At 38.2% G+C, this 27,022-nt stretch overlaps 1 protein-coding gene across 1 annotated transcript in view; it reads left to right on the top strand.

Moving 5' to 3' along the window:
- The first annotated feature begins 479 nt into the window (after positions 1-479).
- NALF1 (NALCN channel auxiliary factor 1) overlaps positions 480-27,022 on the top strand; it is a 485,200-nt gene continuing 458,657 nt past the window's right edge. Inside the window, exon 1 of the mRNA XM_069879423.1 lies at positions 480-1,375. Within this exon, the coding sequence (XP_069735524.1) occupies positions 629-1,375 (747 nt within the window). The 5' untranslated portion in view covers positions 480-628. The remainder of the gene's footprint in view (positions 1,376-27,022) is intronic.

Raw genomic sequence — 27,022 nt, 5'->3', positions numbered from 1 at the left:
GCGGAGGGGGGAGAGGAGACGGAGCCGGCGGGGCGGGCGTCTGTGCGGGCAGCCGAGGGAGCGGAGCGGCGGGGAGGAAGAGGAGGCGAGGAGCCCGCCCGGAGCCCTGCGGGACGCGGCATGCGGCTGTCCGGGGGCAGCGGGATTCTCTCGGGAGGGAGATGGGGAGCTGCGATCTGACCATGCCCGGCTGAGAGGGGGAAAGGACCAGCCGCGCAGCCCCGCCGCCACCTCGACTATCGCCGCCGCCGCCGCCACCACCATCTCCTCTCCCTCCTCCTCCTCCTCCTCCTCCTCCTCTTCTCTCTGCGTTATTGCTCTTATCTTCTCCGCGACGCTCCGCGTTGGATGGACTGGGGGCTGTTTCGTGCGGTGAGACCGAGGCGGAGCCACCGGCGAAACCCGACAATATCCTCAGAGGAAGAAAAAGAAGAAAGAAAGAAAGAAAGAAAAAAGAGGGAGGGAGAGAGAGAGAGGGGGGAAAGTGGAAGAGGGAGCGAGCGAACGAGCGAGAGAAGGGAAGGCAGGCAAGAAAATCCCCCCAGTCTTTTAAGTCAATGCATATTGTGGTGACGCTGGCAAAGGAGCCCTCACGGTGGAGTCGGCCAGGGCTGTGCGTTCCCAAAATATGACCAGGGGCGCTTGGATGTGCAGCCGGCAGTGTGATGACGGCTTAAAAATCTGGTTCGCACCCCGGGAGAACGAAAAACCCTTCGCGGATTCGGAGAGGGCTCAGAAATGGCGACTGTCCCTGGCATCGCTCTTGTTTTTCACAGTCCTGCTCTCTGATCACTTGTGGTTCTGCGCCGAGGCCAAATTCACGGGGACCGGAGAGAAGGAGCAGCCGCCGCCCGAGAAGCCGGAGCCCGCGGAGCCGGAGCTGCCGGCGGGGACGGGGGACCCGGCGCCCCCCGCGCCCCGGCTCCTCGCACCCCCCTCGCCCTCCCCCGGCACCGAGCCCCTGGGGAACTCCACCGGCGGCCCCCCGGAGACGTGCCCCCCTTTGGGATCCTCGTCCGGGCAGTGCTTCAGCGTGGGGGACGCGGAGGCGGTGTGCGAGCGGCGGGGGATGCCGGGGGGGCGGCGGCGAGCGGGGCAGAGCCCGGCGCCCGCCTGGGACCTGACGGATTTTTACCTTTCCTTTTGTAATTCTTACACACTTTGGGAGTTGTTCGCCGGGTTGTCCAATCCGGACACTTTGAACTGCAGTCTGGATGCGGTGCTGAGGGGGGAAGGCTCCTGCAGCCAGTGCGTCCAGGCTTACCAGCGCTACGACCAGCACGCTCAGGAGAAATACGAAGAGTTTGAGGTTATGCTCCAGAAATATTTACAGTCGGATGAGTACTCGGTGAAATCGTGTCCCGAGGATTGTAAGGTAGGAGCCCCCCCTGCTGTGTTTGCGGTCCCCGGCTGCCGTGCCCCCCTCCCTCCCCGCTCTGCGATCCCCGTTGTGGCCGCTCCGCTCTCTGCCCGCGGCGGCCGCGGGTTTCGGGGCGCGGCGGGAGCCCCCGTTAGCGCCCGGCGAGAGGGGACCCTGAGGAAGGCGAGAAATTAAGCGGCCCTCGGTCTTCGGGGAGCGCGGCGCTGGATTTCCCCCCCCCCCCCCCCTTCATGAATATGCGAGCGGCTTCCAGCGGGATGGGATGCGGCGGGCAGCGGCCGGGGCTGCGTGACGATGAGCGGGGACAGGGATCGCGTCCTGGGTGTCTGGTCCCGTCCCCGGCGGGTCCCGGTGGGTCCCGTCCGTGTCTCCGGACGCTTGGCCAAAATTGGTGGAGCTGGGGAAAGCTCCGAGGACGAGGGTGGATGTCGACGGGCACCGCGGTGGCCCTTGGCTGGGAAGCGATGGTGACAGCGTTTCGATAAGCGGTGGTGGTTTTCCTTGGTTCAGCCTCTCGGAGAGCTCGGGAGGGTTTTCTGTTCTGCTGTTGGAAGGCAAGGTCCCGCTTTGGCTCTGTGTAGTTGTTGTCTTCTCTCTACTTTTGCACAAGATCGGTTGGCCTTGTCCTCGAGACCGGGAAGGGCAGAAAGAAGTGTTGTCCTTGGTGTCTGAAATAACGACCTGCGTGCCTTTCCCCGTGTTTGTTTGTTTGTTGAGAGCTGAGCCAGGTGAATGGTTTCTGCCCTGAACTGGATTATCTGGACTACACTAGCACTGCATCAACCAGTTTGAACCAAATTCCACTTTAGCAGTGGAACACAACGGTGCATGCAAATCACCGTTCTGAACCGAAGGCCTAGTAGCACCTCCGTGCTTTGTAACTTCAGCAGGGCCTTCTGAAATCATTTCTTGGTAACCATACTTAAAGAATCCCATTCACTGATAAGTTAGTGTAATTTGTACCTAGTATTGCAACAAAAATCATTCTGTAGTCCCTTCTGAAGCTGAAATGTCCTGTTACCAAATTGGATAAAGCAGGAAAGTTGCCCTATTTATTTCTTCTTGTTAAACTTGACTAAAGTAAAGTAGCCTTATCGGTAATCTTGACTCCACTATTTCTGGGTTATTAGCACACTCATATATACTCAGTTCCTGGTGATGTAAACATATTTTATTTCCAGAGTGAATTGACTAAGTCAAAAGCATAAATTGGATAAGTAAAAAAGATATCAAATGTAAATACGTGTTTTCTGCTGTAAGGATGGCTTTGCAGTTTCAATAACTCTTTAACTAGAAATTGACTTGCTGCTCTGTGCTGCCAACGATCAACATCTGCTTGCTTAAAGTGATTTTTTTTTTGGTATCACAGTTTAGTTTGACTGAACTTTACCACAAAGTACACAGTTGCTTTACAGTCTATCCTGATGCAAAAGGTATTGAAAATTAACAGAATCGCAAATGTGCACTGTATAGTGATTTCCCTTTCAGAGTCTGAAGAAGGAATAATAGTTGTCAGTGGGGAAAAAGCTGTTGACATTAAAATGCTTGCACAAAATATGTAAATTAACTAGACAAATGCAGTGCCAATGGCCTGCAGTTCTCCTGTTCTTTCTGCCAGACTGTATTGCTCTATGTTTTGAGAATTTGGCCAAGCAGTCTGTGTTGCGAATGAAAGATACTGTAGCAGGGAAAAGAAAGAAAAAGCAAGAGTGTGTCTTAGTGTTTTCTTCCTCTTTCTTGGGAAGCTGGCAGATAACACAGGCAGGCTGGGTGTCGGGGCTGGGCTGGGTTTGGCTGGGCTGGGCTGAGATGGGCTGGGTTTGCCTGGTCTCAGCTGGGATGGGCTGAGATGGCCTGGGCTCAGCTGGGCTGCGCTGCGGGGTTGTCGCTGTCCAGGGTGCTGCACAGGCAGCGCACGCGGCCCGCGGCTGTGCTGTCTTCCACCCTTGGTGCCTCCGGGTCCCCCTGGAGCCTTTTGATTCATTCTGGTGGCTCAGAGAGCCAAGCAGGTCCAGCCGTCTGAGAGAGGTGAAGCTAGAGACTCGTGGTGGTGCCTACTGTGTGACAATTGTAATGTTTTACTGGACCTTATGTTTGGGGTTTTTTTTTTGTGTGTGTGTGGGTTTTTTAATAAAACTCAATCAGGAAATAGGTTTTTTTTTGTGTGTAAGTAGATATTACTTTTTTGAGGGTTGGACATCTAGATAATTCTTCGCTTAAGAAGCAGAATGAAAAATAACTTGTCATTTAACTATGTGTTTGAGGTACACACCGTTTTGAACAAAATGCTAGAAATACGGATTTCAGTCAATGATCATGTATGTAAGCACTGGCTTTATACAATGAAAGCCTTGTTAAATAATCATGTCTGTTTAAGGCATCTTTAGTATTCTGGGGGTCTGCTTCATTCACAGAAAAATAATTTTTCATCCAGTTGATCAATTATAGCTGATAACAAAATCAATAAAATTTACACTGAATAACAGTCAACCCCAAAATTTGTGATTGAGTATTACTTCCACTTTCCCGAACTCTCCCTGTCACCGTTCCCCACCCTCAGACACAGTCGGTTCTCAAAGAAGAGTCAAAATCACAGGGGTTTCTCAGTCCAGCAAGTTATGCCTTTCCAGAAAGTACTGTTGTTTGTAACACGTAGTACATAGCAATATACTTTGATGTATGAGCCTAAACCTTGTATTTTCATTCCTTTATCTGAATCTGGAAGAAAATGAACTTTACTTTCAAAATATTCTGTATCCCACTACATGTCTCCTGGTCTCTGAAGAATGTGTTAAATAAGTTGGTTTGCATTGCAGAAGTTTGCAGTCAGGAGTTGTTTGGGTTATCAGTTCGCATTTAGTTATACTACATGGTGGGTTTTTATTTCGCTTTTAATAGATAAGTATACTCACTTGTTTATTTTTTAAAAGAATGCTGTCTCGTAATTAGGGTCATACTGTTGACGTTCTTATTGGACTGCCTTGGGATTTTTGAAAATTTTTAGAAAATGCCAGGAATTTTGAATTTTAGAACATTTGGAAAATCAATATTTCTGGTAGTATAAATGAACACACACGTGTATTTTATACTGTGAGGATATGAGTAGATTTTATATGTTGTTTAGAAGTTCTGGATACCAGCGTTGTCTCACTATAAATCCATCTTAAACTTATTTACTAAAAGATGTCCTTGAAGTCTGATGGCTTTATATTTTGTTTTATCGTCTTGCTAATCATGTAACAGTAATGACTAAACAATAAATATTAGTAAGCAAATATTTGAATGTATTATATTTTCAACAAGGTGACATAAATAAATTGCAGTAGCTTTATTGAGTCACTAAGTAACAGAGTAACTGAGACTCAGGATTGACGTGTCTGTTTTAAGTTTAATTTAGACTTCTTTTTAATTTCATGCTTATCACAGTTTGCTTTTGTACATTATAAAGTAGAGGTTATATTTATGGAGAATGCTTTTGTCAAGATCTGTAGTTCCTTGGTTTCCAGATTATAATTTTTATATGCAATGTGACACAGGACTCTATTCAAACAATGAACAGAGGATTGTATTGGCTTGACGTTGGAAGACACAGTTCCTCGTAATGACTTGTCAGCTTTCTGTCAGGGGAAATACTCAAGTTCTTATTCTTAAGACATTAGGCAATCACTCTGTGGAATAAAAGAAAATTCTGGTGACTTCTGATTAAGAACTAGGTCAAATAACTAAGTAGGACATATCAATGTAAAGGTTTTAATTTTTTTTTTTTTGTTTGAGAGATAGAACTTAGGTCATTGTGATCAGAGGCCAAGGCTTTCTTGGCAGATGTGTGTATTAATGATTGAACAAACCATCAGTTACCTTTGTTTGACACAGGCTTCTTTAGCCTACTGGAAGTTGAATGTGTTTAAAATATGACCTTCCTTAGTGCTAGTTAAATTATTGAGATGCGTAATTCAGACAAATGTGTTATAATTAAAATAATATTAAAATAATGTTGGGTTTTTTCCTACTAGAATATAAAAGGAGAAAACTAAAATACAGGTTTTTAATATCAGAACTTAGTGGTATCATCATTAAACTTAGATGGTGTAGTTGATAGGTATATACAGCTGGTGCTTTTTTTCTTTAATCAGAGTTGTGTTCAGATCCTTTTATTTGAGGAAGAGGATGGTTGAAAATTATTTAAAACAATTAAAATCACATTTGTTCTCATTTATCTTGAAATATCAAAGCTTATATGAATCATGACTTCTCCAAGAACTTTTTCCTAAACAGCATATGTAGTCTAATTAGGTTTTGATTTAAACTCTCAGTTAAACTGGCAGAAAAGAGCAGATGAGAAATACGAAACCAAAAGCTCAAGTGATAAAAGAAGCCTTCTTTTACAGAAAGTCACATAGACCAGCATCTGCCACAAAGTCAGACGTTTAAATTTCACATCTTAATCACACAATATTTATACTTTATGCAAGAATGGTACCTAAGCTAATCAGAGAAACTTACAAACTAAACTTTCAGAAAACAGCATCTAATACAAACAGGAAACAATAGATAATAGCAACTGAACTGACACCTTTTCAGAATGTCTTTCAATTTAAATATTTACTTTAGAACTCCTTTAAAATTAATAATATGCTGTATTATGAAAAGCCATGATACTTAAATGTATACATTTTTAAAAGTTTTGTTTAAAATGTTGTGAAACTAAATGTGACTTTATGAATTGATGTTTGTGTGTTATTTGTTCAGTTATTTTTTTCTTGTATTGATTGTATTGATGGGTACTTCATTCATGATTTAGGGAAAAAAAAGCCTACAGATGACTAGCACAGTCTAACTGAAGTGAGTTCCATCCTAATTCAGTAGCTGTCATTTAACACTTCATGGTATTAGCGTCACATAGCTGGAAACCTCGTGGCTCTGCCGCCAGTTTTACTTGTTCACCTGTTTTCTTTGCATCAAGCAGCACACTTCGCATGCACCTTGCAGAGTCTGTGGCAGTCTTGCTTCTTCATTTTGTGTTCTTCTAGGAAAAGTAATCAAAATGTAAATTATAGTTCTATCACTTATCCTGCCTAAAAATCATTTGGTTTATACTTAGTAATTTATCACTTCAGTCTTGCACCCAGATCCATAATGTATTTAGATCTGTGAATTGCCTAAAATGGAAGAAGTGTCTTAGAAGCTGAATTCTTGAATTCTTAAATATTAACTTTTACATAAGTATCACTGAGTCTGGAGGTCCACATCAGGTATAAGAGTTCAGAGACTCTTTGTAGTCAATGGAGATTCTAGAGTCTGAGTTGGTTCACAGTAAAGTGGACATCTAAAATGGGTCAGATGGATTATGACCTAGAAGGACCTAATTTATACTCATTGTCTCTAACGAGCACATACTGTCATTTTATCTCTGATGCAAACACCTCCACTGTGGACTTCTAAAAGTCATCTTAGGTGAATCCCAACTATGAGATTTTGGCATAAAAAATAAGTTTGGATGAAATTGTGTTCATATGCAAAATGTAACTGAGAAAGTTGTAAAATCTTGCTACTTACGCTGTCCTACACCAACCTGGTGAAATCACAAGCCTCTCTCACTTCTCTGGTAACTGTATTCTGTGACTGAAGAATGTGAGAGCTATGCAACCTGCTTCTTAGGATGAAAGTAGGAAAAGGCCTTGTATGACATCATAACTATTTTTGTCACTTTTTTGAGAGAGGGGAGGCCAAAAGCTTCTACATAGTACTTTTCCTCTTGTTATTTCTACTGAGAAAGGATATAAAAACAACTGTAAGTCATCTTCTTAATAGCAATTTCTGCAGGTTTATCTGTTACAGATTATTTCTCTTGTTTATCCTTCTCTCTTTACAAGTAATGTGGTTTTTTTGGTGGGTGGGGAAGGTGTTGAGGTGCATGACACTTTCTATACATGACACTTTCTATACATGACACTTGGTTTCATTTTCTTCCCATAGACCAAATTTGTGGGAACTCCCTAGCCTACTCAGTCTCTCTCACTCAAGAGGCACATGTTCTTAGACGTTTTTGCCACTTTACTAAAAAAAACATACTGTACTTTTCTCTGTTCTTTTCACTGTACTTTTCTCTTGTCAGAACTGTAGAGCAAACATTGCTAAGTGAGAGCATGTGATGGTTTGATTTACTTTACAGCATCAATCAGTTAGATGAATACAAATTTAGTGAGGCACTAGAGACGTATTCTAGCTTTTAGAGAGATCTTATTAATTTGAAGACATGTTAAAAAAATGAAGACCAGATTTATTTTTTATTTATTGTTTGCAGACAGGGCCGATGTATGAAAAGTGTAGATTGCTCCTTTACATACACATTCGAGATCTGTGTCCAAAGACCTCCCAGTCCATAATGACAAAGAGAACAAGGCACAGTGTAAGTGGTTTTGAAGTGAAGTTGATCAACACTTCATATTCTTTCACTGTTCACCTATCTTTTTCATCTAAACTAAAGAGTGTTTCTCAAAAGCTGTGTGTGAAGTAACATAGTCCTAAAGCCTTTAAGGGAGAACCTGGTAGGACCCTTTGAAGCAGGAGTCAAATGCAACCATACTGTTTAGATGATTGGTGGTGCTAAATGTTGAACTAATTCAACAGTTCTGTATCAATGTCTTGGAGATACTCATGAAGTATCTTGGAGATTCTGATGGGAGGGTTCACCTTTCGCGTAGGTTGATGTTGAGAGATCATTCAGGGATTAATTTTTTTAGAAAACAACTTTTTGCTAGAAACAACAAAGATGATCTGAATTGAAGTTACCAACAAGCAACATGCTTGGGTTCAGGTTCTTAGAAATTCTGCCGCAGTTTGGAAGTCATTGTGGATGCGTTATATGATTTCAATGAAATTTGAGAAAACTGTATCTGAGAGATTAAATGCAAAAGTCCAAGTTTTCACTTTTGGGAAACAACAGTTGCATTTTAATGATTTTTTTTAATGTTACAGTTTAATAATTTCCTTATTCAAGACATTATATTTTCAAATTGTCCATCATCAAAAAAAGAGTTGATAGATTAATTTTGTATTTTAGAATGTGCAATATGTTATAGATTTTAGGAGATATTTTCCAAGGAGCAACTATGATATCTAGAATGCTTTTTAAATGCATGTTCAATTCTTGATAATCCTCTGCATGTTAGATTAGATGTTGCCTTCAGTTTGCCTGTAAATGGTATCTTGGGCCTGTCAACACACTTGATCTCAAAATCATAATGAAGTATCTGTATTACATTTTTAAGATACTAACAATCCAGAACGTATTCATTATTAAAGGGAAGGGGAAAAGATGTATTATTGTCTGTCATATTTAGAAAAATAGTTTTTCTCATTTTAGTCATTGTTTTAGGAGAATAAGAGAGTTTTGAGAGTTTGTTTATTGATGATTTGCTGATCATTGCTCAACATTGGTTAGTTTGCTCTCTGTATTAGAGGGGTTACACTCACAGGTTCTGCAAAGAACTGGTTTTGTATGAGATGTATTCACTTAGATAAATAGTTGGATTTCAAGATATACAAAGAAAGAATTTGAGCAACCCTTAAATGCTTTAAAATATAAATTAAGAATTAATTACTTATCTTGCAGATTTCTGTGTGTAGTAATCGACAACTAAATAGAAGACCATAAATAATAATAAAAAATATTAATGTATAGATACTCTTCATGTGGAAGATTATTCCAGACAGAAAATATTTTTAGTGTGAAAAGCTTGTTCTTAAGTCAGATTAGATGATAGTTGATTTATTATGCTCATGATTCAAGAAAATATGTGTGTTTTTTAATAAATAGAACTTCATCATTTAAAGAGGTATCTCTGTTGTTGTTACAAGTAAGTTATGTTTTCCAAAGCACTAAGATGATCTCTGCTGAGACAAATTATAGTATTTGTGTACATGCACACTGGATTAAAAAACAGATGTTAGTTAAACATCTTCAAGTAGAAGGACAACAAAAAATAGAAAATAAAGAGTAAAAAAATATTTTTAAGATTATTTTTATTGTGGAATAAATAATATAAGCTTATTCTATAAAAATATGCTTACCAAAATTCCATGCAAATTTCCCATGAGTACTCTTAACATTGCCTTTTCGTATAATATTTATTGAAATTGGATTGCTATACAGAATAGCTTCAGGGTAACAAAGTTTTGATTTATTCACAGTTTTAAGTAAAAGTTCTTGTGTATTCAAAGACTTATTACTGACTTTTAAAAGAAGATCACTTAGTGGTGAAATCTGGTACAGTATACCTTGTGTTAAAAGTAACTTTTGTTCTTAAATGTAAAAAAACTATATCTTTGAGTTTCAATGTATAACTTCAAAATGATGAAGACAGAAGTATGTGTTAGAAATGATCTTTTTAATTAAAAGCAACTACAAATAATTCAAAAATCTATGGTAAAGACTAAAACCTCTGGATGTTTTCGAGAGAAATATTACTGTAAAGTCTAATTAGAGTACTGATCATTAGTAAATTCCTTAAGCAAGTTTCTGGTGGCTTTCCAGTGGGATGTGTCTTTACTGATTTCAGTCATGTCAAAGTCAGGGAAGAAGTGTAATCAGTGGAGAAAGATTCATCTCATTAGAGCCTAATTCATTGACTTTTTTGTTATTAAGAATTCCATATGCGTCTATTTTGGACTATTGCAGATTTTATACACCTGTAAGTTGAAAAACAGCCTTTCATGTGTTTCCTTTCACACTTGTCTTCAAGCTGTTAATATTGCAATGCTTTAAGGTAAGACTGAACAGTTTTAATAAGAAGAAAGTTCTTTACAGGAAGGAACAAGTCTGAGAAGTGCCCAGCATTGTGCACGTGAGGATGCCCCAGTACATGCTGCCAGGAACGTGGAGACTGCCCCTTCGGCTACACAAGCTGGAGCAGGGCCAGGGCTGAGGATATATGGGGATTAGATTGAGGTTCTGCACTTAATAAAAGGAAGCAAAATAAAAACATAGCCAAGGTGCTGTGGTATAGCTTTTAAAATTCTTCATGTATTTGTAGGTGAGAGATGTTAATTTCCAGTCCCATTCTGCTGTGGAGTTAGAAGTCTTCCTGTAAATATTTCTATATAGAACCTGCCAGGTCTTGAACCAGTGTTATGAAGAAGTTACATTTGAAATGTTGTCCAAATTATCTTAAAAGCAGAATTAATTATTTTTATTTTTTTCTAATATGCTGTCTCTTTAGAACAGCCTTGGGGAAATGACCCCTATTATAAGCTACGTTTAGCTAACAAGATATAGCGTATGACTGGAGTTCAGGAAATGAGGCTTGCTGTTTTATATCCCAATTCAGTTAGAAGTACATTATGGTTTCTTTTGTCTCTATTTAAATCTTATAAATGTTAAAGTTGACTTTTATAAATAAACATATTTTTGCAGCCTCACTATATTAACAAAATTAAATCATTACTGCAATGGTATCTTTGTAAAATTTAGCAGCTGAGATTGATTCCTGGGATGTGATTTCAATAAATGTACTGTAAGATAATATCTGTATGACAGATGTGAATTTAAAATATTGTTTTATTTTCATTTGTAAATATAGACCAATTTCCTTTAATCAGGACTCTGCAATGACATAAACCAGGACTAACTCCATTGAAATCAATGCTTTACTTAAATGTAGTACTTCTTTTGAGAGACATGTGATATGCTTTAAAACTCAAATGTATGAAATCAAAGGGACAGATTTAACTCAGACTGATCTGCTTTACAAACCTTGCTACAAGAAGCAATATGCAGCATACTTTAAACGCTGATTTCCTTGTATTTGACTGATGTTACTAATTTGCTGTTGATGTCAGATTAATGATTTTTTTCCTTTTCTTTGTTGTTGTACTTGGTCTTGATCCCATTCTCTTATTCTATTGATTTTTTCAGGCATGTTCTAGAAAAATACTATGAGCTTAACTTGTTCAGCTGTCGGGGGTGGGTGGGTGGGGAGAAACCCTGAAGACAACAAAGCAGAATTAATTTGCCTTTTCCAGCCAAGAGTGTAGGTCATCTGCCAGGGTTAAAAGGAGAGAAGCTGATCAGTAGTATTGCTAGTTTATATCCAGAGAAGCTACTTTGATTGCTGCAGTGACACACTGTGTTTACACTGTTATAAATGCAGTTGGCATTTAAGCATAAATTGAAGAATTCATGAGGTAATGGGAGTTTTGCTCTGTGGTACCTTTCAACACTCATAGAAAAGGTAGTAATTTTAACAATGACTCAAATAAAAATTACAGGTATTATACACAAGTATGTATATATGTGTGAGAGGTATATATACATGTATATGTCTTACAGGAGGTGTGACAAGGAAATTGCTGAAGTAGGATCAAGCATCTTGGAGAGGACAGTCCTGGAGTAGACTCCTGTGGAAATCTTTGCAGTGCCCTGGATTATGTAAAATTGAGAAGTAGTTTAAGAAGTACTGAAAAATATAACAATTTTTTTCTAAATGGTCTTCTCCTTTTTTCAGTCACTGATTTGTTTGCTTTCTGACTGATCTGGAAGTTTAAATTTAAATCAGGATTTCAGAGAGGCCACACAGTAAATTTGAATTATGCAAACTTTGATTGCCAGTGTTACAGCAAAGATGTTTTACATTGGTCCTTGTAACTCCTTTGTAGAAACCATGCATGTGTTTCAACTGAAATTTTGATCAGTGATTGGAACAAAATCACCTAAAACTTCATGTGTCTCTGCTACCTACCTTTAACAGATTGCAGAAGAAGTTACCTTAGATGTTCTATTTGCTTATTCAGAATTTTATAGATTATTTTTGTTTCTGCTTCTTTATCTGCACATTAAATGAGGATTTTTGTTTATATGGGATTTTTTTGAGACCAGGTTCTTGTGATTGATGTGATTATCTGGGAGGTCAGGATTTTGTTAGTGTTATATCATCTGATTCTTACTTTTACATGAATTTCAATAACTTCCCGAATACTTACTTGAACCTTTTGCTGTTTCTTTTTGATCACTAGAGAAACATTCTTTCTTAAGTTTTGTTATGAATGCAAATATTTATAGTATGATTTTTTCCTTACAGTTTTTAATACAGGTCAGATCTGAAGAGAGCTAGTATTTGGGATGGAAGAGATCTTTAAGTTCTTTAGATCTGCAAGAGGATGAGGTGATGTGTTTTACAGATTGCAGGAAATATTCACATCTCAGAATTTAACCAAAATGATGACTGGCAGGGAAGATGAGTAGGCTTACGGGGAGGAATAAGAGATCTATGAATATCAATAAGATTTTTTTTGTTTACTTTAAATTTGTGGCCATGCAAACAGGATTGAAAATGGAACTTAAAGGATATATGAATAAAGAGATGTTTAAAATAATTTGGTTATATATTCGAAAGAGAAGCAAAAGACCTGGAAGTGTTTTGTTGTGGTTTTTTTTTTCCTCCTGAAAGTAATGGCACTACTGGGGACCTCAAATACCACAGTAATTCAGCAATGCAGATATGCAGTGCATGATGAGGTTCACCTTTTATGTTCCTCCAAGGGCTTTAGATTCTTTGCTTCACTTTATGTCTTAAAAGATTTAAAATGCAACTATTTATTTCTTACAGAGTCAGTACACACTAGGGCATGCAGCTTACAAATCTCAAGTGCTTGAACTGTGTACAGGCAGCTGTCCTGAGGCTGTGGCTACGTTGGCATTTTAGTTCAGGTCAGGGGTGTGCTTTTCAAAGAATTCTCCCACTCCCTCCCACTCCCACTCTTACTGCATCTTGATTCACATCCCAGAGCAATCTGGGAGCACACAAGCTGCATTATTTTCCACTGAAAGTAAAGGCAAAGAATTGCCCTAGAAGCACATCTGATGAGTTGCAGACTCTAAAGGACATTCAATCAATAGGACTAGGGTTAACCTGAAGTAAAAGCTATGAAACACGTAAAGTGTTGATGCCAGGCTCTCAGCACTGTTTCAATCTACAGGGTGTTTCTACAGAGTCACACTCCTTATTAATATTCACGTAGACATAGTTAAAGAGGCTGAAATTCATCCCCTGCCTGGAGATAATTCGCAGAGTATCTCAGCAATTTCCCAGTGCTGCAGCTCAAGACCCTGAACTGAAGCCCTGAAATAATTCACTTCACCTGGCTCTAGTGCCAATCATGGTACTAGTGATCAGCTATTATTTTTATTCCTTTTTTTTTTTTTCCCTCCCCCACACTCCATCTTCTGCCAGCATGCCTATGGAGCTGATGCACAGCATAGTGCAGATTTGCTCTCTGCCTTCCCTGCAGCTGCCAAGGCTCCGTGCAGCAGAACCACTGCAGCTCTGCTGCGTTTTGGGCTCTGTGAGCTGCCTCTGTCCTTGCTGTGGAATTCACAGCACCTTCCCAAGGCATAGACATGAGTCTGAACAGACCTTTCAATGTTTCCTTATGGCAATTACTGAGTTTTTAGTTTCAGAATGGTGCAAAAAATACCTAAGCAATCATGAAAATGAAAAGTTCGTGTGGGGAGGGAGAGAAATTGTCAGGAATGGAGGAAGTCTGACCTTCCTTCGTAAAATATTGCTCTCCTTGTTTTCTAACCTATTTTCTTGGTTTTTTACTAGAAGAAAAAGAGATTATGGGGCAGCATTCAGTCTGGATTTCAGGTAACCACTCAAGTGACAGCCAGATATGAAGGAAACCATAACTAATTGATTTTCTTTTTTAAATTATTTTATTTTTTGTATGTCTCTGAAGTCTTCATTTTCTTTGGAAACAAAACTGTATCTTTGGTATGGATTGATATTTTTGGTCTTCACAGAATAAAGCTTTTTTTTTTCTTTTAAATATTAATATGGTGCAGTTCTTCAGAAAATATAACATTAGGAGACTATTGCCTCTCTGAGAGGACATTTGTTGTTAGTATGGGGAATTATTAACTTTCCAAATTTTATTATTTGGGCAGTTTTATTGCAATACTCCCAGTAATTACATGTCGTTGTTGCTCTTGAACCCTGAAAATTCTTGCCATTTATTGAGTTGGTTTTGAGTAAGCTTACTGCACTTCTGGGAAGAAAACGATCTCCTTTAGAGGTCATAATCAACCCTGTTCCAATAGTAACAGTGTTCCTGAAGATCTGTTTTCTTAATGTTTTTAGCCTTTGGTAACCACCTTCCTACTTTCTCCCCAACTCAAAACTCCAGTGGGGCCAAAACAACCAAGAGAAATGATTTACTGGCCTAGCAAAAATAGATAAAAAAATAATTTGCTAGAATAGTATCAATGTGTTTGATCGATTGCATCATCAGGGGGATACCTGCAGTTCATCATTGTTTCCTTCACCACCACATGCTACTGAACTGGCCAGGAGCTGCAAGAAAGACCAACTAGCAGAGGCAAAGCATTATCCTGACAGTGGGAAAAGCAGCCAGCATGGCAGGTAGCCAAAATTGCAGAGGTTTAACTGAGGTCATCATAAAAATACATAGGCAACAGATAAGTATAAAGCTTCAATTTGATGTATCTCAAATTATACTCATGTAGCTTTTTCCTGCAGCTTGAAAGAGCCAGTACTGAAGACTCAGAAAACTGAAGAGGGTGTATTTTTGGTAAGCAGGATATAGGAACTGACATACTATGCTGTTCCGTGTTTTGACTTGGTGTCATGTCCTGTCTTTGGGAATAAGCCTGGAAGGTAAAATGAATGCTACACCAGAGTGTTAGAAAATCGTTTACTAGTTTGCAAAGTCTCTCTTTAACTCGTATTAGGCAGCAGTCAATTTATCAAACCGTGCTTGTGGTTCAAGAAAATACTTTTCCAGATATTTTTCTATTACTGTAGTTTAATACATGAAAGGGTATCTTACTGTTAGAAATAAATTTAATTTTCAAAGGCACTTAGAATGGTATTTTAAATCCTAATTTTCTTGAAATGTGGCAAACCCACCAAAATCTAATCAAAATTTGGTTCTTGCTATGTTTCAGGCATGAATTCTGTTGGTTCTTTGTAATGACTGAGATAGGATTTTTGTTCCTGTAGTTTTTACTGAATCCTAAATGATTTTTTTTTCTGATATCTATGGCAAATCATTGGATGAAAGAGGATACTAGAGCAGAAGGAGAAGATTATGTTTATTTAAATTATATTAAAGTGGTATAGACAAACTAGTAATCAAAACCAGAATAAATAGGTTTTAAATATATTGAAGTACTAGTGAAAGGATTTGCTGCTTATATCCCCCTTGCACATGCAGCTTTTGGGCTGTGTTAATGTCTACTGACAGCCAAAGGCATTTAGGCACAGTTTCTTGCCTGACAGAGAAGGATTTCGGTTTTGTATTGTACGTGCAAATGAGAAGATTGTCTGTACATCTGCTGTAATACAAGAGTTTCCCTGCAACTGCCACACATTACAATGTAGGCTTTTATGTATGATTCTTGGCAAAAAGGACTTGTGCCACAAGTACTCATGTGTTCGGCTTTTGCTATTTGTAGTTTCCCATAGACAGTTTCACAGTTATCGTTTATCCTCTTTAACACTGCAAAGGATGGCTTTGCTGTGATGCAAAACATAGCAACTTTTCCAATTCATGCCCACCTGTGGTGAAGATGACAATTTAAAAATGCCTTTCAAGATATAGTTACTCTTTTTCCATTGTTGCACACCACTACTTAGACTTTTCTCTTTCCTCTTCCTGAAGCTCTCCACCAAAATAACCTCTCCTGATATGCTTGGCTGTGGATCTTTGATATAGTAATATTCTGTAGGCCAGTTTTCTGCGAGGAGGAATGAAAGATGGTATCCATGACAGCTGACCTGCAACTGAAAAATGTAGTTCATGGTGTGTAGAAGTTTGGATAAGCTGTGTCCCTGCTAAACAGAAGAGGATAACTGCAGAAATAGCTTCACTTTTCATTTATTGTTTGTGTTTGCTTCTGGCTTGATATGCTTTGAAGAAATTTTGTATTTAAATCCAGGGAAAACTCAAAGGCCTTCTTTAAAATGGTCTTGGTAACATCAAATATGGAGTTCCATCTACTTGGTTTAAATGAAAAATAAAAAAAATTTTATCTGCTTTAAATATGCAATTTTCAGGTATGCTGAATTTGTCATTTATCTCATGAAGAGTGATAAATAATTATATAATTTACTTTATTCATGAATTACCTTCACTTATTCATTATTTCTTTTTAGCTGCATCCTTTAGAGGTGTCAGACTTCACCCTGAATAAATATATCTTGGCTTGTGTAATCTCTGTACAAGTAGTCTTTCCTTTTCATCTGTTTCTCAATAATGTCTTTATTTTAGAGGGGTGTTTTCTCCTACAGAAGTGTTTTCCCTGATCCATGCATAGCAAGACGGTTTCTCCTCCTTCAGTGGTCATACTGAGTTTTTAATTCTAGACAAAATATTTCATACGTTTATTTCCCATGTACATTTATTAGGCTTGGCAGTGCTTGATTCCTTCTGCTATTTTTTCTGCCATTTCTGCCTCTTTCACTGAGCTCTTCTAAGTGACCAAAAAGTTCCTTAATCTGCTTTGGCCTTAATTAATCTAAGACATGTTGTGTCACTTGTAACAATTCCATCCTACTCTTAGTCCTACTTCTAGATGATTAATAAATAGATTAAACACTCAACCATAGTAGAGAACCTGGGGGTACCCCACTATTAATCTTTAGACTCATGGAGCAGTGATCACAAACAAATACATTCTGCTTTTGTATTCTGCTTTTTGCTTTTGATTTCCAACCAGTTATAAGATTTTACTTCTCATCCTGTGGTTACTTAGTTTCTCTAGTAGCCTTTTGGGGGAAGCATTTTCAAAGGCCCTTTGCAAGTCCAGCAAACTTGTATCAGCCAATTCTCTCTTATCTGATATTTGTTAACCTGTCAAAAGACGTTAAGGCTTATACCTTTAATCCAGATATTTAGCACTTCTATTTCTATTTGGTATCTCAGTTAGTGTATCTATATTCCTGCAGTAATACATGCGTGGAGCTGTTAGACTTCTTCCTTTGTTTCTCAGTTGTTACACAAAGATGACTGCTCTGCTGCATGATTCAGTATATGAACTGATTTCAATGTGAGACTGCAAAATTGTGCATATTTTTGGTTAGTCTTTAATTGCTTTGGGACTCTTGAATAAACATCATCCCATGTTTGGGACACATTGATCATTTATTTATCGTTTTTTTTTTCTAGCCATTCCTTTTACGATACTTGAATCATTGAAACCTCCTTATCTTTCTTTATTTGAAATGGCTGGTATCTCCTCAGTGTTCTCTGAGACAAAAGGTGAAGTGAAAAATAATTTGCTTTCTCTTCTTTATTCTTATCTTGTCCAGTTTTTCCTTTAACTTCTTGGGAGGGTAATCGTGATCTCTCTTGGTCATATTTTTTATACCTAGTTACTCCATATAGTCTCATTTTGCCATCTCACGTCACCGTTGAGATGTACCTGTCGCTGTTTATGCATCTTGAAGACCAAAAGTATTCTGTGTCAGGTACACTGGCAAATCCACAAAGAGCTTATATGTTGCAGTCCCAAAGTTGTGTAGATATTCCTTGTTCAAAGATCTGATTGGGTTGAAGTTTTTTCTTTTTTCTTTTTTTTCCTAAACTATACCACTTGGTGGGAAGAGTAATGTGTTTTTTCAAAGAAAGGGTGCAGAAGTAGAGCCATGTATGTTGGGTCATAGCTTAAAAGGGAATAACAGGGTAAACTTAACATTCTGATGAGAAATCCAGGACAAAAGAGAATCCTGGAATTTTTTTTTTCTGAGGTACTGTTTCCAAGTAGTCATTCTTTCAAGTATCTTCATGCCTGGATGTGTTGCAGCATCTATGCACACATATACCTAATTTTCTGAGATGCTGTTTTGTAAAACCACTGTAATATACAGGGTTGCTATACCTATTCCTTTAGAGAAACAAACAACTTTTTTTTTTTTAGACCCTCTCCCCCCCTGCCCCCTTCCCCAAAGAACCCAACCCAAACCAAAAAGACCCGAAAACCAGAATGAGGGATGATATTCTTCACCATTTCTGTAATTGCCTGGTAGACTGAGAATTCGGCCAAGGTTTAGGGAATTTGCTGGTGTGTGTTCAGAGCCCTCTACAGCTCTATACTCAAAATCATTTGAAGATAGTGAAGCAGTAGGAATAGCATCGAGTAGTCAGTGGGTTTTGGATGAAAATTATTTAGCAATAAGTTTCTGTAGTTTGAAATTTGTTTGTTTTTCTCTGTATATCAAATTTTGCAGTTAGATTTTGCTGGAACTATTCTTAATATGACTAGTGCTGATAATAATTCTTGAAGTATTTTGGTAGAAAATCTCCAATCACATCTATTGAATTATTTTTCATCCCTTGTATTTCGTATAGCTTTTTTTGCCTCATAAAGAGCTCTTCTGCTGCTGCTGCGCAAGACCACCTCATCATCTGAGGCAAGGCTGGTACTCTCATGGTACAAGAAGTGTGAAGTAACTACTGAAACTCTCTTAGCGATCCCATTAATGATTTTAGGTTTCACACAGAGCAGCAGAGGAATGGCTAGCCGGTTTGAAGTAATTCTCATCTGAGCGTACCTACCTCAGGATATGCACTCCAGGGAATGTTTTAAACCATTAAAGGTTACAAGGTTTGAAACTTTACCGAAGTTATATATATGCAGCAAAAGACCCAGAGGAACTTTTGCCTCAGTAACAGCTTCTTCTGGGTCTTCCAGTATACACAAGGGTCTATCACAAGCATCTAAATATGCTCAGTGGGTACAGTATACAACTCATTTCCCTCTAGGGATTTTTTACAGTGATAGAAATAGCACTCCTGCTCTATTCTACTCTCAGACGCATCTAAGGAGGAAGTACTTTGGAGGATACTCTCAGGAAACAGTGTCCAAGGATAATTAAGTGAAATGACCTGGCTTTCAAAGGCACTAAGCACTGATATCCTGAGTTAGAATACAAATCAGGATCTAATTTCTATCATGAAAAAAGTTAACATAGGAATAAGTGCTTTTTAGTGCACACATGGCAGATCAGTGTACTTGGTAGGAAATAATGTATTTCTTTTTGAATACAGATGACTAAAATGAAGCGGAGTATGAAATACGTATTCAGCATTTTTGGTGTTTGTCATTGATAACTCTGGATACTTCTGTAAGATATTCTTACTGCCCTGAAAAAGAACGAGGTAGCCTATAGTAGCATTAATGTGTTTGTTTTGCTGTTTTTCTTTTTTAAATGTACATCACTCAAAGATGATGAGGACAGCCCAAAGGAAAACCATCGTCTTTACTACAAGTTCTAATCTATAGGTGTTGCTGGTACACTGAACTTATCATTCACAGCCAGGTGCAATGCATGCCTCTCTTTACATGAGGAAGGGTGTGCTGTGTATAGACTGGCAGGAGATGGGGTCTCTAGGTGGAATAGAAATGCAGAGAGTGTGGCGTGCAGATACCTTTAACATGAACCTTGGCTACCTGGCTAAGATAGTAAAAGGAATTTTGTGCTTGTAAATAATTCCCTTCAAGTTGATATCTTTTCAGGTTTTGCATTCTGTTTGGATGTGATCAGTCATACGTGCAGAGCCTCAGGGTTTTGTGATAAGATATTTCTGCTTTCCTTTTAGCTAGCAGAAGTCAAATGATAGGCAGCTGCAGAGAAATTGTCATACAAATTTTATTTCATTTGATTTGCATTCCTTGTTCAGCAATATAGTAAAAGGAGTTCTTGCAGTCACTGTGTAAAATACCAGCAATAGAAACCGTTTGGAGAAATCCTTCCTTACACATTACTTTTCAAAGACCCACTGAATGTCAAAAACTTTGTTACACAATTATTCTTCTCATTAATAAATTCTGCATTGTTTTCTTCCTTTCCTTGTTGAAAAAATTATCCATTTACCATCTACTTAATTGCATTGTGTTGATGTAAACTCTCTTACCCAAATGTCTTTGGAAAGACTGTCACTGACAAGGTGAGTCCAAATGTTTTGAGGTAATATTTTAGTCAACAGAAGCTTCTCTTCTAAAATGCACCCACAAAGGCTGTTTTCTTCTTCTTCTTCTTCTAATAGTCACCAGTATGAGAATTATGCTCACTTGCCAAGACTACTCTCTCAGAAATTCACTGTTCATTGAGAGAGCATGTATACTGCATATAGAGACCAAGGGCACTTTCTCTACTGCTGGCTTTTGAAAAAGGTCCAGTGCCAACTGCTTTGTTGTAGGTGACATCCTGTGACCGTAGCATTATGGGTGAGATTCTCTGGAGCATACTTCAGAATGTGTATGTTTAGCACTCCATGCATCATTCTTCAGGAAAGCAATGGCTTTCCTGGCTTAAAATAATCCCTTTTGCTTTCCCACTATAAAACCTAATATATTTTGCTCTGTCCAGCCCAGCTGTAATATGTTTCCCTGTACAAGATGTTCCTGTGTGCTGGCAGTCACTAGCAGTGGAAGCTGTTCCTTGAGATCATTGGCAACAAGAGTAAAATTACAGGGGCTCATAGCTTTGCTGGTGACTGGCACTAAGATCAAGCTGTGAAAGACAGGATTTTGCATGAGTATTGGAGAACGGAGTTAACTCACTTTATGAGGAGAGTAGCTGTCTTCTGTACATAGCACCTACTTTTCTATGGTGGGGTTTTTTTTTGATTTTTTTTTGTTGTTTTTTTTCACTAAATCAACACAATTAGCATTAAAAGCATAAGATAAGCTCCCTGTGTCCAGAAAGGAAATCAGCTAAGTCTCCTGAGGGAATGACTGTTTTGGAAAAATGCCTGCCTGTTTTTACTGCAGGGTTTGTTAGGGCTTTTTTACAAACAGAAGATGATATGTTTTCATGCATCTTTGAACTTGTAAAATGCATAAACAGTTGAGGACATTAAAACTGCATCTGGATTGAGCATCTGCATAAAAAGTCAGAATGCAGTGCACATTAAAGTAGCAACGTTATGATACTCTCAAATATTTCTAAACTGAAAACTTGACAGGCGATTACAGTAAATGTAGGCTGACTACAATTTGATGCTTTTTGTCTGTAAAATCTGTAATATTCTGTTTGTTTGATGGAGCTTCCAAGAAAATCTTAAATAAAAATCTGGATGGCTTCACTAAATAAAAAAAATGTTATGCACAGTGTCTTGCAAAGTCTGTCTTATCTTGTTAGTTCAGGGATCAAATATAGGATCCCAGAATTTCTCAGATCTAGGTGATAATGTGTGTTTATTCCAGCCTTCACGAGGGCTGGTGAGGGTCTATTAATTTTGTAGTTTTCCATTAACCCCTAGGGAATTACTTTGCAAGCCCATTTTCTCAAAAAATGCAAAATAGTTTACTTACAGAGGAAGATTATTTTTGAGGGACTAATTGCATGGTGACAGGAAAAGTGAAAAGCACCTTCTCAGATGTTAGATTTTCTATATTATAGTGAAGAGTTTTACCTGAAGATGAATGATGTTCTCTGCCTTTAATTTGTATTTAAGGCTACTGCATGCTTTGGATGGTAATTGACTATTATTCAGTTAATAAAAATTTAAACCACTGTGGTTTTTTTTTAATGTAAAAGAGCAACAGGGCAGCGCCCTTTTGAAAGGTCTGAGTACTGTAAAATGTAAGAATACAAATGTTGTCAAATCACTTTTAAATTCCACTTATGAATGGGATTTGCAAGCAAATAATAAATTCTTTCAGTACTTAGCACTTCAGCCTAATAGATGCTGATCTCTCATAGAGTAATTAGATTTACTAACATGAAAGTGGATTGAAGTACCGGCCTTTGATAAGAGATTTATAAATTACCTTTTTTCCCGTATTGAATTTTTCTAAGACGTGGAGATTTTTCCAAGCTGACCTTCACACAATTGTGTTCCAGGTGTGTATCAGTCTGGGAGGTGAAGATGACCTAGTATATTACAAGTGATGTTTACCTAGGAGGTGTTTTCCCTTGTCTCGAAATAAGAGAAGAGAAAAGAAAAGAAAAGAAAAGAAAAGAAAAGAAAAGAAAAGAAAAGAAAAGAAAAGAAAAGAAAAGAAAAGAAAAGAAAAGAAAAGAAAAGAAAAGAAAAGAAAAGAAAAGAAAAGAAAAGAAAAGAAAAGAAAAGAATCACTAAGAATGTCTGAATTATATTTGTCCCCTAATGGGGACCATTATAGGCTGCAGAATGCTTGGGAGATAATTCATCTAGCAAATTTTACTGTCCAAAAGCTAAGTGTCTAGCTATGCAAGTTAACTTGGCTCCCTACATAGTTAATGGGGAGAAGGTTGTTTCCTCTCTTCTGTAAACAGGCATTTAAAACTGATGGGTTGAGTTATCCTCTGGAGTTTCTGCACTGTCTCCATTAATTAGAGAGAGATTCATCAGCTCTACCTTTAGTGCCTAAAAGTTAGGTTTCAAAGTCTTACTTAAACTCAGTGTATCAAATGGAAAAAAATAGCATTTCTAGAGTGATTATTCTTCCTCTAACATAGGCATTTGTGACAGGGAAAATGAATCTATGAAGGTGATGGACATCTAAAAAAGATGGCAAGTTAGACTAGATAGCTAAAATTAAATGAGATTAATTTTTCTCTGGTTACTTGGACAGCAAGTTAGCCACAATAACAGTAGATCAGGTGCTTCCACTCTCCAGGGAAAGCAGGGCGAGGAATCCATCATGTTACAGATGTGCTGCTGCTCTCCCAGTGCCTTTTCTCCTGATTTTGTGTACTAGAAGAAAAGCTATATGGTGCTTCAAAATATGTTTGACATCTGCAGGATGTCTGTGCATCAGAGCCTTCTGCACAGTAGAGGCCCTTGAATGCCATGCCTTTGGAGGCTTTTTGCAGACATTCTGCAGGATTAGATGTCTGAAGGAGGTGGGCCTGTGGTTTCCAACAAGATTTTGTCAAAGAAAATACTACATTTCCTGAGTGTCAAGGAACCTAGCTTCAAATTATTTCTTCATGCTAAAGCAAGGATTAGAAGATCTAATGAACTGGATCGCTCAAGATGTACTTGGTTCCCCTTATTAGCAAATGATGTTGTTCTGCATAATATTCTTTGTACTTCTCTACCATCCAGTGATTTCCTTGTTAACCCACACTTAAAAACAAGCTTATCTTTAGCAGCACTCTGGATTTCAGTATTATTGTTTCAGAAGAAAATTCTCAACTATTTACTATCAATGAGTCATTGCTGCCTAGTTTGACTGCAAACCTGTTTCTCTGTGCTTTGGTTTCACGAGTAAATGACTGCAGCATCAAGTAGAATGCAGATGTGCAGAGTGCCAGCTACTATCCTGTAATTGTCTGTGTGCATACGCTCGTCCTCCAATGGTTTTGACAGTAGTTCAACAGAACTTATTCTACCCACATTGTCCGTATTATTAAGCAATCATATGGAGGTACTGAGAGATGTATTAGGAGGTGATTTTTGTCTCTCTCTTCTCCCCACTCTGCCTCTCCTGCCCTTTATCCAGGATCACCCACAGAAAAGCGGGGGGCACAAAAAGACAAAATCAAACACTTCCCTAAACACTCCCCGTCTCCAGTGTATTGTTAAAATGATAGAGGCAGTTAAAAATTGAATGGTAACAATGAAGTAGGGAAACCTTTTTAAAAGTTAAAGCTGTAGTGTTGAACTCAGAGTCTTCCATCTACCTACCGTTTCTCACGAAAGCAACTATAATAAGTAGCTTGTCCTTAAAAGCAATACTAATGATCATAAAAGTGTATTTTATCAGCTTTATTCTGAAGCTTTATTCGATCTTGGACTTGATCTTTTTATTTTCATTCTCTGTACATCTCCTTCCATAACTATCGTCATCCTTCTTGGGACTATTTAGTTGAAATCGAAAACAAGGAGGGAGCAGAGACTGTCAGTTTAGCTAACCTTCTGAATTAAAAATTAGTATGCTTCTCAGTGAATGAGGTGAGCCAAAAATTTGATGATGGTGAAAATTTGCTAAAATTACGTTAGTTTTATTTCTATTTTTTAATTTTTGTGATGGTGGCTTTTGCTTTAGGAAAGTTTACATTTTCATATATTCCTCAGAAAGAATAAGGATGAGTACTTGTCTCTTTCTGTCTAGTGTGAAAATTATCTCCGGATTATGTCTAAAGAACACAACTTCAGGATGTGGCATTTTGAGTAAAAAAATGCAATGCGAAGACTTCACCCTAATTCAATGTGGTTGATACTATTAAGCTTTAATCTATTTAAGGGAATCTTCAATGAAGCACGTTCATATTAGATTTCCTTCGTTTGCTTGTACCCTGGTTGCTAAGGAGAAGGAATGATAAACATAAGGTACATGCCTGATTAGCACCACAAATGTACCCAGCAGGGAGAGCAGGCTGAAAACTGTGCAGAGTTCTCTGAGACACTGGAGAATTTTGCCTTTATTATACCGCAGAGATGAGAGATTTCAAGTTCTAAACATGGGATGGGATATTTATGTTTGCCTTTTTTGGGTGGTTTCCGTGTCTCTGGCAATATTTGTCTATTTTTCATCCTTTTTCTAATGATCCAGTATTCTACCTTTCTCCAATTTTGTGGAGATTTGGACTATCTGACTTTTGCCTTAATGACAGAGTGTCCCTGGTCCAGGCTTACATCTCATGTCCCATCAAACAGATGTTAAACTTCAGCATACGGCGGAGGGAAAGTATAAGGCATAATGAGGCGTAATTGTGGTATAATGGAGAATGATAGTAGCAAACACTGGAGAAATGGTCACTGTTGCTACATACTCTGGGTTAAAAAGAATAAGGAATGAAAAATATTCACATATTAGAAAAGAAACAAAAGTAGCAACTAAAAAAATATACTCAGATGTAGCATGAAATGTATGTTTACAGGGTGGGATTGCAGTGTTTAGAGGACAACTAATGAACCTAGGGAGACGTTTATGTCCATGTTGACACATTTGTGTATGTTTATTCCGGTAGCTTTGCTATTGCATTTCTGGATACATCTTTGTCATAGGCAGGTATCATAGAGAAGGAGGACAGAGAGAAGGAAAAGGGAAAAAGGAAATCTGGGAGATACATAAGGATGTCTGTATCTATTCCTAGGTTAAAAGAAATTGAAGGCAGCTTTCACATATCCCAGAGGCAATTTGAAAGTCAGGTGTGAGCTTTATACTGTCTGTAATTTTATCCACATCAGGCAAATGTCACAATAAAGTAGGTGAGCCTCTGTAGAGCTCCATGGAGCTAATGAAGCACTTGAAACAACAGAGTGTTGTGGATATATGACTTTTTGAAAGGAAGAAGCCACATAAACTTAACAGTAGCTGAAAAATAGCAGCTGCATTAAGAAATTCTCAGGGCAAAAGGATATGATTATTTGAAAAAAATAGTAACAGTGGCACTGAGTACTGTAGTGTTATAGAGAACGCAAAAAGCGGATTTCACATTTTAAAGAGAAGCTGGAGTTAGTCTTGGATAGAAAAATTGAGAGATATCAGAACTGAAGGAAAAGCTTAAATCTCAAAGTTTACATTTTATCCTTTTATTTATACATGAAGTTCTGAGCAGGAGCAGAACCTCTGCTCTTGAGTTCAGAAGAGAAAGTGTGTTAGCCATCGGATTTTTTTGTCTTTTTCTTCTGATTCTGGCAAAATATTGCAGAATGTAGACTGTTCAGAAATACTATGTTCCAAGTAAGTTTTCATTGGAAGAAATAAATAAATAAAGAGAACACCTTAATCTCATTTTGAAGATAAGCTTGAATCTGAACTAGCTATAAGCAGATGTTGCTATTTGAAGTCTGTGTGTACACAACATATCAAATCATTAATGTGTGTTACAAGAACATTTATGGCTTCTTGTTCAGTAACTCTGAAATCTAGCAGTACATGTTCCAACCGTTTCATGCTGATCAATTGTAACAGAAGCAGTTTAATATCTTAGACAAAAAGAATATTTTTTTTAGAAAACCCTTAAGCTGACCTGTCAGATGCAAGCAAGCACATGAACTTCAGTTGCCCTATCTCCAGTTTGCTGTCTTCTCAAAAGCAAGCAGTCAGCTACTGTTCACTAAACATAATAGGGAAATAGGGCAGAAATTGCCATGATATTACTCCATTTTTAACTTCTGTGATCTCTTTGCTATCAACAATACTACATTACTAGACAGGTGGATGTACATAGGACAGATTTAAGGTCTGCATGTTTCAGTTGTACCTCTGAGATGTTGTTTACTGATTGTGACTTGGATTTCTCTTGTGCTGAGAATGGAAGATGCATGTATTTTGTGAATGAATCAGATTAGAAAAGAACATGCTATCCCACTATATCAATCACAATAAAAAAAATCAATACATTCTAGAAAGTATATAGTTTATTTTGACTGTCTGTAAATCAAGATAATAAAAAAAGCCAAAAGGAATGTCAGATTTTATAATTCAATTTCAGTCCTGCTTCACAGCGTATTTGAAGCTATAGCAGAAACAGCTGTTACGGTACAGAATCATGCTGAGAATGCTACACAAGCCCATGGGGTTTGTCAGGGAATTTAGTGTCTGGTTTCCATGAGGTACAACATGGTAACAATCTTGAATATATTGATATGCCTTATCTATAGAAAGAACCTTCTCATGGCTTAGTGACTACCTTCAAAACAACTTAACCATGTTGTGACAGGCTAGGCAACCTGTGT

This window comes from Phaenicophaeus curvirostris, chromosome 1 (genome assembly GCF_032191515.1).
Source record: "Phaenicophaeus curvirostris isolate KB17595 chromosome 1, BPBGC_Pcur_1.0, whole genome shotgun sequence".
Classification (NCBI taxonomy): domain Eukaryota; kingdom Metazoa; phylum Chordata; class Aves; order Cuculiformes; family Cuculidae; genus Phaenicophaeus; species Phaenicophaeus curvirostris.
Note: the sequence above shows the minus strand (reverse complement) of the source record. Positions and strands in the feature narration are given on the sequence as shown.